Consider the following 13,435-nt stretch of genomic DNA (forward strand, 5'->3'; position numbering starts at 1 on the left):
CTGCTGAGAGCAGAATAGAGCATCTGATCCCTTGGAACTAAAGTTACAGATGGTTGTAAACCACCATGTCAGTGCTGAGAACCCAACCCAGATCCTGTGGAAGAGCAGCCCATGCTCTTAACTGCTGAGCCCTCTCTCTAGTCCTGTCTTCCCCATTTTTATCAGCCTAGCTGTGGGTATGAACTTTCCATGATGTAGCACTACAGAATTCTTTCTCTTACTATGGGGGTTCACCACAGGACTCCTTTCCTATAGAATCTCCCACCCACAACTCTCTTCCAATAGATTTGTCCCACCTCCATAGAACTCCCCCTCCTCTACTTCAGCTCTTCTCCTTTGGAAGCTTTAAGTTTTGAACCTGGACTTAAAACATGTAAAGGAAGAATATTATTGAGTCTTTCTTAGAAAACAGCATCTGTCAAACAAAAGGATAAGCTCAGATTCTAATCCAGAGGTTTAAATGTGTGTCTTTCTCCTTTGTTTAACTAGGTTGAGCTGTTCCTGCTTTGATATTTCTCTTGAGTCAAAGCACAAGCAGGCCTGTGTTTCTTAGGATGAGTCTGTGTACTATAGAGTTACTTTTTAGATTCATACAGTAGATTGTGTGTGGGTCTAGGTAGTGTGTGTCTGTGCGTGTGTGCACACGTGTGTGTGTGTGTGTGTGTGTGCAAGCCTGTACACATAGGTGCCTGTGTTGGATGGCACACATGTGGAAGTGGGAGCTATCTTGGGAGGTGGTTATCTCCTATCACCTATAGGATTTGGAGAGGGACAAAGCTGGATAGTGCACGCCTTTAATCCCAGCACTCAGGAGGCAGAGGCAGGCAGATTTCTGTGAGTTTGAGGCCAGCCTGGTCCACAGAACAAGTTCTAGAACAGCCAGGGCAACACACAGAAATCCTGTCTCAAAAAACTAATAAAAGATAAAATAAAACTGTGAAGAATTACCAGGACAGGTTCTAAAACAACACAGAGAAACCCTGTCTCAAAAAACATTAAAAGGAAAAGACTTTGGAGAGGGAACCTAGGTTTAGTATGTGTTGGGAAGGGTTAGGTGAATGCATTTTACTACAAAGTAATATTCACTTGGCTACTAATTTACTTGGCTACTTCTGTAGATCTCCATCTTTCATAGCATGGTATCTTTTTTCTTATTTGGTTTTATAGCTCAGATGAACCATCCAAAGGGATGATTAAAATCCTTTAAATTACAGTTACTTTGTATGAACATTGTATTGTTTAGTAGGGCTTTGTTTGGTTTGGTTGTTGGTAACCTTCTTTGAAAGCCAGCCTTTTATTTAAGAGAGATGGCCTCTTAGTATTCACAGCCATAACTGACATGGTTGGCTGCTTTTCCCATCACTTAGATTTATGCTTCTACTGGCCACTTAATGCATTTAAAATCATTTGGCCAAATGAGGCTATTTGGTAGCAAGTCTGTCTTGCTTTAATTGTGTGTTTGGCCTTACACTGCCAAGGCTTTAAGGATGTTTATGTAAATTATATTTTCCAGATTCTGTACCAGAAGTAAAAGAAGAGAAGCCACACCGGCAGCCATCACCACTACTGCAGCCACAGCCACCACCACAGCTGCAATCACAGCCACAGCCACAGCCACAGCCACAGCAACAGCAACAGCCACAGCCACAGCCACAGCCACAGCCACCACCAAAACCACATTTTGGAGCTGTGGAAGAAACATTTAGAATTGTTAAGGATTCTCTCAGTGATGATGTTGTTAAAGCCACACAAGCAGTCTATCAGTTTGAACTCTCAGGTGAAAATTGTGTCCAGTGACCCAGAGCTTTTATGAAACAGTGGGAAGAAAACCAGACTTTGATACCTAATGGTTAGCTATATCTAGGAATATTGAATATAGACACTCAAAAACAGCAAATAACTATCTATTTGTCTTTTGAGTTAGATTTGTTTATATGGAAACATGTAGAAAACATTTCTGTGGCATATACTTTCAGTGTTAAAATAACTCCTTGGCATATATAATAGAGAGGAAATCCTATATAGATGGACATATGCATTGTGACAGGTAATGTAATACAATAATTTATCAATTGTGGGCAGCTGACCATTTTTATTTTGGGTTAGGTCAGTATGAATACAGTATGAACATCTTTACACATGAGCCAGGCAGTGGTGGTGCACCCCCTATAATTCTAGAACTTGGGAGGCAGAGGCACGTGGATCTCTGAGTTTGAGATCCTGGTCTACATAGTGAGTTCCAGGACAGCCAGGGCTACACAGAAACCCTGTCTCTGAAAACCAAACCAATAACTCTTTACATGTTTTCCTATATAATAAAAGTAACACAAGTTAATTGTAGTTTTAAGAACTAATTTAGTTCCACTATATGCAATCTTTGTCATTCTTTATGCTGTTCTCTGCCATATCTTAATCTACCTTTCTTTTTAACTTCCTTTTAGTTTCTGAACTCATGGTCTGTTGCTTCAGCCTCCCCCCCCCCCCAATATCCTAAACTTGCTGAACTTTTCATTTGTATTTCATGACCTATCTATCAAAGGTTAGTTCTAGATGAATCTATCAGGTTGCCCCAGAATTGCATCAAAGCTGCCCAATCAAAAAAAAAAAAAAAAAAAAAAGACATCATCTGGACTTGTGAGGATTCATCTATTTTCCCTCATGAGATAGGTCCAAACAGCACTTTAGACTTCTGTGGCCAGGTCCTGATGTCAGATGTAATCAGCCGGCATAGGCCCTCTTTTTCTCCCAGTGGGACAGAGCTTAGCTCTCCATCAGAGCCTCCTGAGCTTGACTAACAACTGTACCTAGACTCTTCCTCAGATGGAGAATTTGATCCAATAGGTAGGGGGCCATGTGAGTGTTTCCATTTCTGACAGATGGTGACAGTGAAGTGTCAGAGGTCGAGGTCCCATTTTCTCTGGCTTCCTCTGGAATCATTCTGCTGACTGTGCCTTTTCTTCTATGTGGGCACCCTGAAGCCTTCTTTCCTACAGTTATTCTAATGTTCTCAGCTATATCCTATTGTTAAAACAGAAGATAACAATAATCCCAGACCATGTGCCCTGTCTTTCTCTTTCAGGGCCATACTTATTTTTACCTGCAGCTTACTCTATTAAATATAGTCCCTCCAATTTTTCTTTTTGCTCTACAGAATTTGTTTTGGTCATGATCCTAGATGATGGCTGTGCTTTCCCTATCCTCTGCAGGATCTGAGGCTGTTGACCACTTTTTCCTTCTAGGCTTCCTCAACAGCCTCTGTTTTCTTCACTACCATTTGTCTCCAGACTGAAGTGCTATGCCCAACAAACACTAAGCCATTTCCTTCACAGCCCCACTTAAGCACTGTTGTAACTTCTGTGTGAATTCCAACACTCCAGCTTTGCTGTCCCTCCATTAACACACCAACATCACCTCAGTTTCCTCTTTGGAGGAGAACCTGGCTTTTCTCTTTGCTATTGAATGGTCTCCAGAACCTAGCACAGTACTTGAACCATAGTATGTTCTGAGTTTGATGGTAGCCTGAGGATTTGAACCAGGGGCAGCATGTTAAAAGACTGTTAAAACTGTAGTAATGATTATACGTATTTCCACATATTTATCTGTGCAGGTGAAGATGGTGGCACATGGTTTCTTGATCTGAAGAGTAAGGGTGGGAAAGTTGGACATGGAGAGCCCTCCGACCGGGCAGATGTGGTGATGAGTATGACCACTGATGATTTTGTCAAAATGTTTTCAGGTAAGTTTTCAGCTCTCTTGGTTCACTTGTTTTAAATGGAACTTTTTGAATGCTCTTTCTCTTTTTCTGGATAATCAAGGGGCAGAAATGTCCCTAACAATGGGTGCTATCTATTTCTCTAATATGCTGACAATCATATAGTCTTGGAAGATTGTTCCTCTCCTGCCATTTTTACCTCATCTGACAAATGGAAAACTGATGGTAGATCGTTCTTTTTTTATCACTGAGAAGCTGATAATGTAATGTTGGAAACAAAGAGATAAATAAAAGGATTACTAAGCAGGCTCCATTCTACCTGCACAAGGTACTGTAGTTTCAAAGCGTAGCTGCTGGAACTCAGAAGTCAACAATAGCTCACTTATTAAAACCAAGTCACACATCAGCCTCATCAGATGCCGTAAAGGAGCCAGGAATCAGGAGCCAGGTCTATCCTTGTGCCCAGTTCCCTGCTTTTGTGGAGTCTATATTCCAGGGAATCCTTTGCATGACTTTATGTTCTGCCCAGTTAGCTCTTAAAGTGCCAAAATAATTTTAAGGGTGATTTGTTCTATCTTCTTCTCTTAGAATACAACTGAAAGTGGTAAGTTAACATAAATTCTAAAAATTTAGGAACAGCATTCTCGATTAAGGTATTATAATATTCAAATGTAAAAATCTTTCATGTAATGAATTATAAAGTGTTACTCATATATTTGTTCTTTTTAAATCTTGTTAAATAGTATCAGTATATTCTGTGCCCTCCAAGTCCTGTTTTCCATTTCTGGTTGGGCTATATTGTATATGGACCCAGTGATCAAAGTTTTAACTATTGTGTGTGTGGTCTTTATGCATATGTGTTCAGGTGCAAATGCCCAAGCATGTATACACATACAGAGGCCAAATGAGGATATCTGGTGCCATGCCCTATCATGCTCTTCCATATTCCCTTCAGAAAGGGTCTTTCCTGAAACCTGGAGCTTGGCTGCCAGCTAGCAAACCCCAGAAATCCTCCTATTTCGTATCCTCACAGCTCTGGAGTTACAGGCACGTGTGTAGACATGCTGAGCTCTTTACACAGGTTGGGGATTCAAACTCAGCCTATGCAGCAAGTACTCTTAATCACTAAACCATCTCCCTACCTTGTTTAACTTTTGTAGTAGTATATACTTTTGTAGTAGTTACTATACTTTTGAAAGATGTCCATCAATTAAATTGGGTTAGCATCCTATACACATATATTTATGTATATGTATATATATGTGTGTGTATATACACACATGCTTATAGAGCAAAATTATACCATTATTATATTTGGTGATCTTTTCAAATTATACATTATCACATCTTCATGAATTTTTGCATCTAGCTATTTGTAGTAGTTTGGTATATCAAAAACTATTTTTTACTAGAGATTAAATAGCAATGTTCGGTAAATTTTTTGTTTTGTTTTGTTTTGTTTTATTTTTGTTCCTAGTTTTTTGAGACAGGGTTTCTCTGGGTAGCCTTGGCTGTCTTAGAACTTGCTCTGTAGACCTTAAATTCATAAAGATCCACCTGCCTCTGCCTCCAGAGTGCTGGGATGAAAGGTGTGTGCCACCACAGCCTGGCTTTGTTTTTATTTTTTGAGGCAGTGTCTCTGTGCATTCCTGGCTGCCCCAGAACTTGCAATGTAAACCACACTGACATTGAACTCACAGATCACAGAGATCCTGCTGCATCTTCCTCCTGAGTGCTGGGATTAAAGGTGTGCACCACCATACCCTAGCTTAAATGTTTGGCAAATATGAATCATGGAGATTTATTTATTTATTTATTTATTTATTTATTTATTTATTTATTTATTTATTTAATGGTTTTTTGAGACAGGGTTTCTCTGTGTAGCTTTGTAGACCATGCTGGCCTTGAACTCACAGAGATCTGCCTGCCTCTGCCTCCTGAGTGCTGAGGACTGAGATTTAAGGCATGTGTCACCACTGCCTGGCAAGAATTATTTTTATATTTCTGGGTATGTTATATGTAAATACTTTCTTCTGCTTTATTACTCTTTTCTTTTTTTAAAAAATATTTATTTATTTATTTATGTATATGAGTCTGCATATTTGCCTACATGCCAGAAAGGGCATAAGATCTCATTATAGATGGTTATGAGCTGCATATGGTTTTCTGGGAATTGAACTCAGTACTTCTGGAAGAGCAGCTAGTGCTTTTAATCTCTGAGCTATCTCTCCATCCTCTCATTCACTTTCTTCATGATACATTTTGAAGTAATTTTTAAAAAAAAATTGGTAGAAAGCTGGGTGGTGGCGGCCTTTAATCCCAGCACATGGGAGGCAGAGGCTGGCGGATCTCTGTGAGTTCAAGGCTGACTTGGTCTACAGAGCAAGTTCTAGGACAGCCAGGACTGTTTCACAGAGAAACCTTGTCTAGTTGGTAGGAGTATAAATTTATCTTTTTTTTGTTGTTGTTTATGCTATAGTGTCATATCTAAGACTCCTTGCCAAACTTAAGGTATAAAGACTTACCCTTTGTATTAGTCAGTTTTATGTTGCTGTGATAAGATACCATGACTCAAAGCAACTGTGTGGTTCTTGAGGGAGTATCCATAATGGTGGGAGAGGCATGGCACAGTTGAGCGACGACATCTCATCTGCACATAGGAGACAGGGAACAAACTGGAAGTAGGATAAGGCCATACATACTCCGGGCCTCCTTGCAATGGTCTGCCTCTTTTAGCAAGCTCCGTGTCCTAGACTTCTGTAGTCTCCTCATTGTGAACCAGGGGTTAAATATGTGAGCCTTCAGGGGCAGCCTCATTTAATCCACAATTTCCCTGTGTTTTCTTATAAGACTTTACATTTTTATTTCTTATATATAGGTCTATGGTCCATTTTGAGTTTTTACCTTTAGTTGTATTAAGTGTTTGTATGGGGTGGATGGGTATGTATGTGTACCATGGCACTCCTGTGGAGGTCAGAGGACAACTTTATAGATCCTATTATCTCCTTTAACCTTTATATGGGTTGTGGGTATTGAACTTAGGTCACCAGGCTGAGCCATCTCTCCAGCATCAACATTGTTATTTATTAATAATAATATTATTGTCAGTAATCCTCAACATCATGAATTATTTCAGTGTTTTTCTTCATCAAATTGCTTTTTGCATGTTTTTGCTTTGTTTTGAACCTGCATATGTCACAGGTGAGAGGTGGGATGGCCACTAATGTACTAGAACCATGTTGTGCCTTCTAGGAAATATACGCAGTGTCTAAACTATCAGAATATAAGGGAGTCATAAATGCTAGTTGGTCATGCCTGGCTAAGAATTGAAGCACTGTTGTATACAAGCTGTGTGACTTTGAGCCTCAGTTTTCCTGTTTACTCTCTGCTCAGATTGAACTGACACTGAATATTAGTATAAAGGAAAGCATAGGTCCTTTCTCTGCAGAACTGATATTGTTAGAGCTACAGCTTTGGGGGTGGGGTAGGGTTGAGACAGGGCTTCTGGGTATAGTCCTAACTGCCCTGGAACTTGTGCTGTAGACCAGGCTAGCCTAGAATTCAGAGATTTGTCTGCCACCTCCCACCCTATAATTCTATTTTTAATGTTTACATTTCTCTGGTTGAAAAATGCCAACATTGGGGGCTGGAGAGATGACTCAGAGGTTAAGAGCATTGATTGCTCTTCTAGAGGTCCTGAGTTCTTAGCAACCACATGGTGGCTCACAACCATCTATAATGAGATCTGGCATGCAGGCAAACATGCAGACAGAACATTGTATACATAATAAATAAATACATATAAAAAGAAAAGACAAATGCTAACGTATTTTTGTTTTCATAGGGTATACTGTACTTGGATTTTTCTTTTGATTGCCAGCTCACAAATAATGAAACAGAGACTTATGGCTAATTATGAAAGCTTGGCCTTAGCTTAGGCTTGTTGCCAACTAGCTCTTATAACTTAAATTAACCCATTTATATTAAGTTCTGCCTCGTGGTGTTACCATTCTTACATCCACATCTCCTGTTTACTGTCTGTGTTTTCTGGTGATTCCTGCCCTTCTTCCCAGAGTTTTGTCTGCCTGGAAGTCCCGTCTATACTCTTTCCTTAGCTACTGGCCGTTCATTTTTTTATTACACCAATCACAGCAACTCATCTTCACACAGTGTACAAATATTCCACAATACTATACTTTGAGTGTGTGTGTGTGTGTGTGTGTGTGTGTGTGTGTGTGTGCGCGTGCATGCGCATGTGTGTACAATAGAGACTGGAAACATCAGATCCTCTGGAACTGGAGTGATGGGCATTTGTGAGCTACTGGACATAGGTGTGAGGAAATACACTCATATCTTCTTAAAGAACTGTGTAAGTTCTTAATCACAGAACCATTTCTAAAGTCCTACGTATGATATACTAAAAATAAAAATTTTTAGTGTAGGTGTGTTTGCATGTTTATTTGAACACACATCTTCGGGTACCAATGTACATGCATAGAGGTCAGAGAACAACTTTGGGTGTCTGTTCTCACCTTCCACCATTAGACAGCCTGTCTTTGTTCATTGCTGTATATGCCATACTAGCTGTCCACAAGCTTCCTTGGGTTCTATGTCTGCCTCCCATCTCAAAGTTGGAACACTAGTTACAGGTGTGCACTATAGTGCTCAGCTTTACAAAGGTTCTGGAGATTTGCATGGAGGTCCTCACAGTTGTGCAGCAAGTACTTTACCCATTGAACCATCTCCCAGCTCCAAACATTATATATTTAATGGTCTTAGTTGTTTGTTTGACACAATGCCACTGTTTAGCTCAGACTGGCTTTGAACGTATGATCCTCCTGACTTAGCCCCCATGTGCTGGTGTTACAAGCTGTGTTGCCATGCCCATCTTAGTAATCATTTGTAAATATTTTATAGATTTTTTTTGCACCATTTGATTTCTTGAATTTAAAGTTGAAATTTAAAGACTTTAACGAACTATAACAGCATAGTATTTATCTACCAGAATTCATCTGGGGGCTACATTTCTTTAGAGTGCTGTAACCAGCATATGTGTAAATGTAGCATCTTAGCTTTTTTCCATTACTTTCTGCAGGCTGTTTCTTACTTTATCTTTTGTATGATAGGATATTGTTAACATCCAAGTCAGGAACTGAGGTTCCCTGGATATTATGCAATGATGTAATAGAAATTTCTGTGCTCTGGGATTTATATAACTCTGGGAAATTCTTCTTAGAATGCATGTTCTTGAAGTGGCACACCCCAAGGGCATTAAAGCTTCGTTCTCTGTCTCATTTCTCATTTTAGGGAAACTAAAGCCAACCATGGCATTCATGTCAGGAAAACTGAAGATTAAAGGAAACATGGCTCTAGCAATCAAGTTGGAGAAGCTGATGACCCACATGAATTCCAGACTATGAAGGATAAGGCGCAAAAATATTGATTCTTCTCAGAAGTGAAAAGCTCAACAGTTAAACATCTGTTGTCTCCTCCACTGTCTTATAAAGACACATGTATTTGTTCTGGAAAAAGTAGAATTTCTGTATCTATAAGACTTGAAATTATAATTAAAACAACTAACCAATCAAGGACAACTTCACTAAGTGGCATCCTAATATATTGTGGGTTTTCTTTTTTTTTAATTTTCCCCTCAGCCTTTATTTCACTCATTGCTTTCTTGCAGGAAAACTACATATCATGAACGATTAATCAATACTGAGAATAGAATAAGCTGTTTACAAAACTTCTCGTGTAAAATGAAGCTACTTTGTCTTCACAAAGACAGTTGGGTGAAGAACTGCATTATCATTCTTACCCCCTGCCCCTGCCCTTTTCTTTCTTTCTCCCATCCATCCTTTCTTTCTTTCTTTAAGGAGTTTTGTTTTTATCAGCAGTGTTTTATAGACTTCAGCATATAATATTTGCAGGCAAAATTGTGTTAAATTTATCATAAGCATTTTGTATTATTGATATATTCTAGATCTCTTTAAATTTTCAGCTTTCCCCTTTTTTTCCAGCTGAGGTAACTAACCCACCTGGCCTTGAACTCAGGCCAGTCCTCCTGCCTCAGCTTGCTTAGTGCTATGATGACAGACATGAACCAGCATGCCTAGCTAAACTCAGTTTTCAAGTGCTAACATATAGAAATGTAATTAATTTTGTGAGTATGCCTTATATTAGTCTACTTACTACCTTCAGCAGCTTTTGAAAAACAGATTCTTTAAATCATGTTATCAAATAAAGATGAATTTATCTCTTTCATTCTGTATGCCTTTTATTTCTTTTTCTTGTCATATTTCACTGTTAGGACAATATAATGGTGACTATTAATGGTAAGAATGGATACCCCAGCCTGTATAACACAGTAAGACCTGTCTCAAAAATGTAACAATACAAAACCAGTTTTATCTAATATATAAATCACTATGTAATCCATTCACTAAACATATAATACACTGTTCTGCCCCTCCTTCCAAGTTAAGCAACCATCATTACAATGAATTAGAACAACAACAACAACAACAACAACAAAAATCCAGGCAGTGGTGGGATAAACCTTTAATCCCAGTACTCGGGAGTCAGAGGCAGGCTGATCTCTGTGAGTTCGAGGCCAGCCTGGTCTACAGAGCAGGTTCCAGGACAGCCGGGGCTGTTACACAGAGGAACTCTGTCTCCAAAAACCAAAACCAAAACCAACAAAAAATTGCATTCCCTTCTTCCTGTCCCTTTCCTTTGTGGAGGCAGGGAAACAAATACAGGGAGTCAGTTCTCGCCTTCCACCATGTGGGACCTCTGGACTGAACTCAGGCCACCAAGCTTGGAGACAAGTGCCTTTATGTACCAAACCATCTTTCAGGCACCAACAAAATATTTCAGTCATATGCAACAACAAATCAACTTCCTCTTGCTACTGACTTGTCTATTCTAGACACAGGTCAGTATAATCATACTTTATCACTTCCTGACAGGCTTCCTTCACTTGGCATAATACTTTCAAGGTTTATTCATGCCATAGTATTGTATCAATGCCATAATTCATTTGATAGATTTGTTACATTGACATCATTTTGGGGTTTAACAAGTTATTTGAAACCCCGTTGTGCCCTGTAACCTTTGACACACACAAAACTTTTCTTCTCTGATGATGGTTTATGATATATCCTCTTACTTTTCACCCTAGTGACTCAAAATCAACATACTTGGCCTATCGGTGGTGGTGCATGCCTTCAGTCCCAGCATTCATAAGGTAGAGGCAGGCAGATCTCTGTGAGTTCAAGACCAGCTTGATCTACAAGAGCTAGTTCCAGGATAGCTTCCAAAGCCACAGAGAAACCCTGTCTCAAAAAAAACAAAAAACAAACAAAAAATTCAACATACTTGATAGTTACTAACATTATAATAATTTACAGTACACTATTTTAGCATCTCAGAAAAAAAATTTTTTTTTCTTTTGCTACTCTTTTCTTTAAACCACCCAACAATCCATAATGTGGCTCCCCTGGCAGCGGGGAGCCAAGGAATACCACAAAGTCACACCACATACCAAACCTCACATAAGTGATTTATCAGGAGGGAAAAAAACAGGAGGGTGACTGCCTCTGCTCTGGTGAGAAATAGCAAAGTGATTAAGATATAGGGCGTATATGTGAGTTTCTTGGGAAGGGAGTGGAACTTTTCAGGATGGAGCTTTCCAGGGTAAAGATTGGTGGGATTTCATGTCCAGAGACTGGGCTTTTTGCTCTGTAGGGTTTAAGTAGGATCCAGGAGTTAGGGCATTACCAGTGCTCTGTGGGTGGAAGCTGGCTGTTTGAGGTCCTGGGAGGAGGGCTCTGGCCACTGGTATGACTGGAGGAGCTTACATTCTCCCCTTTTTAATTTAATATTGATAAAGGGGCAATGTTATCACTAGACTACCTCCTGTTGAATCAGGGTGTCTGAAAGTCCTTTGGGCAAATGATCTTCACTATTGGTATAATTGGGAGTTGCTGGCCTCTGGCTCTGTAGCTATGGGTCAGTAATCTTGTAATAGCAACTGATTAAAAGTCTGGTTAGAGATCTTTTGAATATGTTGTTGAAATCTAGACAATAAGTTTATAAAGCAGGGTACAACTAGTAGAATTAAGAAAAGCAGAAGAAAGGGGATTAAAAAGTGTGTATCCAATTCCATATTGGAGTGTCAATGAGCCACTAGCCAGAGGCATCAAGCTGTTTATTACATTTTGGAGATCTATCTGGAGTTGTCCGATCTCATCTTTTACTATACCTGACCAGTTGACATTGAGGAAGAGAAAAAGATCACCTCTTTCAACTGTTAGTGAATCTAATCCTCACCAATTTTGTAGCATTTATGGTGGCCCAGTGAGTCTATTTGGCCCTGGAGGGTAAGGATGGTCTGAGCCATTGGAGATCCTGCATGAACTGGGGGAAAACTGAGAGTAAATTGCTAGGGAAGTACTGGATTCAGGAACCAAAATGTGTTACAGCTCTGATAGAAAGGTATCCTGGCAGTCAGAGCCCAAGGAATACCTAAGGTTCTGAAGGGAAAGGTATCCTGGAATACTTGCATGACTTTCTTAGTAAAAATAACAAAGCAGGAGCTCTGCAGTGACCCCCAGGAGAAGGGGAGAGACAAGTGGTTAGGGAAGATAGAGGAGGAAATAGCTGGAGAAGTGCTATTAAGTAGAATTACACACATGATGGCACCCTGAAGGGTGTTGCAGGGGGTATGCACATGTGGCAGGCAGCTCTAAGGTTGCAGAAAATTCTTTCTTAAAAGGTCAGTTACAAGAGGCTTAAGTACCCTGAGGCTATGGAGAGAGAGAGGGTATTGAACCTGAGTGATATATTTGACGGGGTTTGATGAGGATGGTAAAGTTATCACCCTACCCTGACAATAGGGGAACAAGAAGATATAGGTCCTTAAAACTCCATGAGGACTTAGTAGGTGGACCCAGTGTTCAGGAGAAAGACAGACTGCCCTGACACTGTGATGTCGACCTGAGGCTCCCAGTGAGAGATGGCTGTGGTCAGGCCAAGGGAGCCCAGGCCCCTTCAGTCATCCATGTCCAGATAGATCTAGGAAGTTAGCTGAAGGGCCACCTGAACTTGATGTCCCCATGCTCAGCACACAGGGCAGTCAACGCCATAACACCCTTCTTGATGGTACCTCGGACGTGGTCTGGGTGGTTTATGAGGGATCAGACAGGTCTGGGCCCTGTCTAGGAATTGAGAAAGGTTATCGTGTTTGTCCTGGATGACCTTTTGGAGTTTTTCATAATTTACTTCTTTAAGGGTGTCCAGCAAGAAGGCAAGTTACAAATACATCCCAAGCAATACCCCTGGGGTATTGTAATTCCATTCTGGGTCCTGGTCAGGGACTGCCTCAGCTCTGACTGGGTAGGCAGCCTATTGCTGAGAAGAGAGAAAGAGAAGCCAGAGAGGCTAGAGAGGAAGAGAAGGGACTGTTTGTTGAAGCTTGTTAGTGCGACTGGAAACAGTGGAAGAATCCTCTGTTTTGGACCTCACAGCTAGGAGGAGTTGTTTTTCCTTGGGTGGCTTATGTCATGTGGTCACTTTTATCAAGATGGGAATGGGGTCACATGGCAGAGTCCATCCTTTCCAACTCTAGCAAAGATGGCTGTCAGCCACATGGCTACTTCTATCCCTGTGGGGGGAGAGCAGCTAAGACTGGAGCAAGTTACATGTTTCCTTTAAGTTTACCTA

At 40.3% G+C, this 13,435-nt stretch overlaps 2 protein-coding genes across 5 annotated transcripts in view; one reads left to right on the top strand and one right to left on the bottom strand.

Moving 5' to 3' along the window:
• Positions 1-9,971, top strand: part of Hsdl2 (hydroxysteroid dehydrogenase like 2) — a 38,370-nt gene extending 28,399 nt beyond the window's left edge. For 2 of the 4 annotated variants that reach the window (XM_051187896.1, XM_051187899.1), the window contains 3 exons: positions 1,514-1,777; positions 3,608-3,736; positions 9,020-9,971. In XM_051187896.1, the coding sequence (XP_051043853.1) occupies positions 1,514-1,777; positions 3,608-3,736; positions 9,020-9,132 (506 nt within the window). In that variant the 3' untranslated portion in view covers positions 9,133-9,971. The remainder of the gene's footprint in view (positions 1-1,513; positions 1,778-3,607; positions 3,737-9,019) is intronic. The other 2 variants (XM_051187897.1, XM_051187898.1) reach the window with 2 other exon arrangements.
• Positions 1-13,435, bottom strand: part of Ptbp3 (polypyrimidine tract binding protein 3) — a 297,169-nt gene that overhangs the window by 136,457 nt on the left and 147,277 nt on the right. The gene's annotated exons all lie outside the window — the stretch shown is intronic.

The sequence above is a fragment of the Phodopus roborovskii genome, unplaced genomic scaffold, assembly GCF_943737965.1.
Source record: "Phodopus roborovskii unplaced genomic scaffold, PHOROB, whole genome shotgun sequence".
Classification (NCBI taxonomy): domain Eukaryota; kingdom Metazoa; phylum Chordata; class Mammalia; order Rodentia; family Cricetidae; genus Phodopus; species Phodopus roborovskii.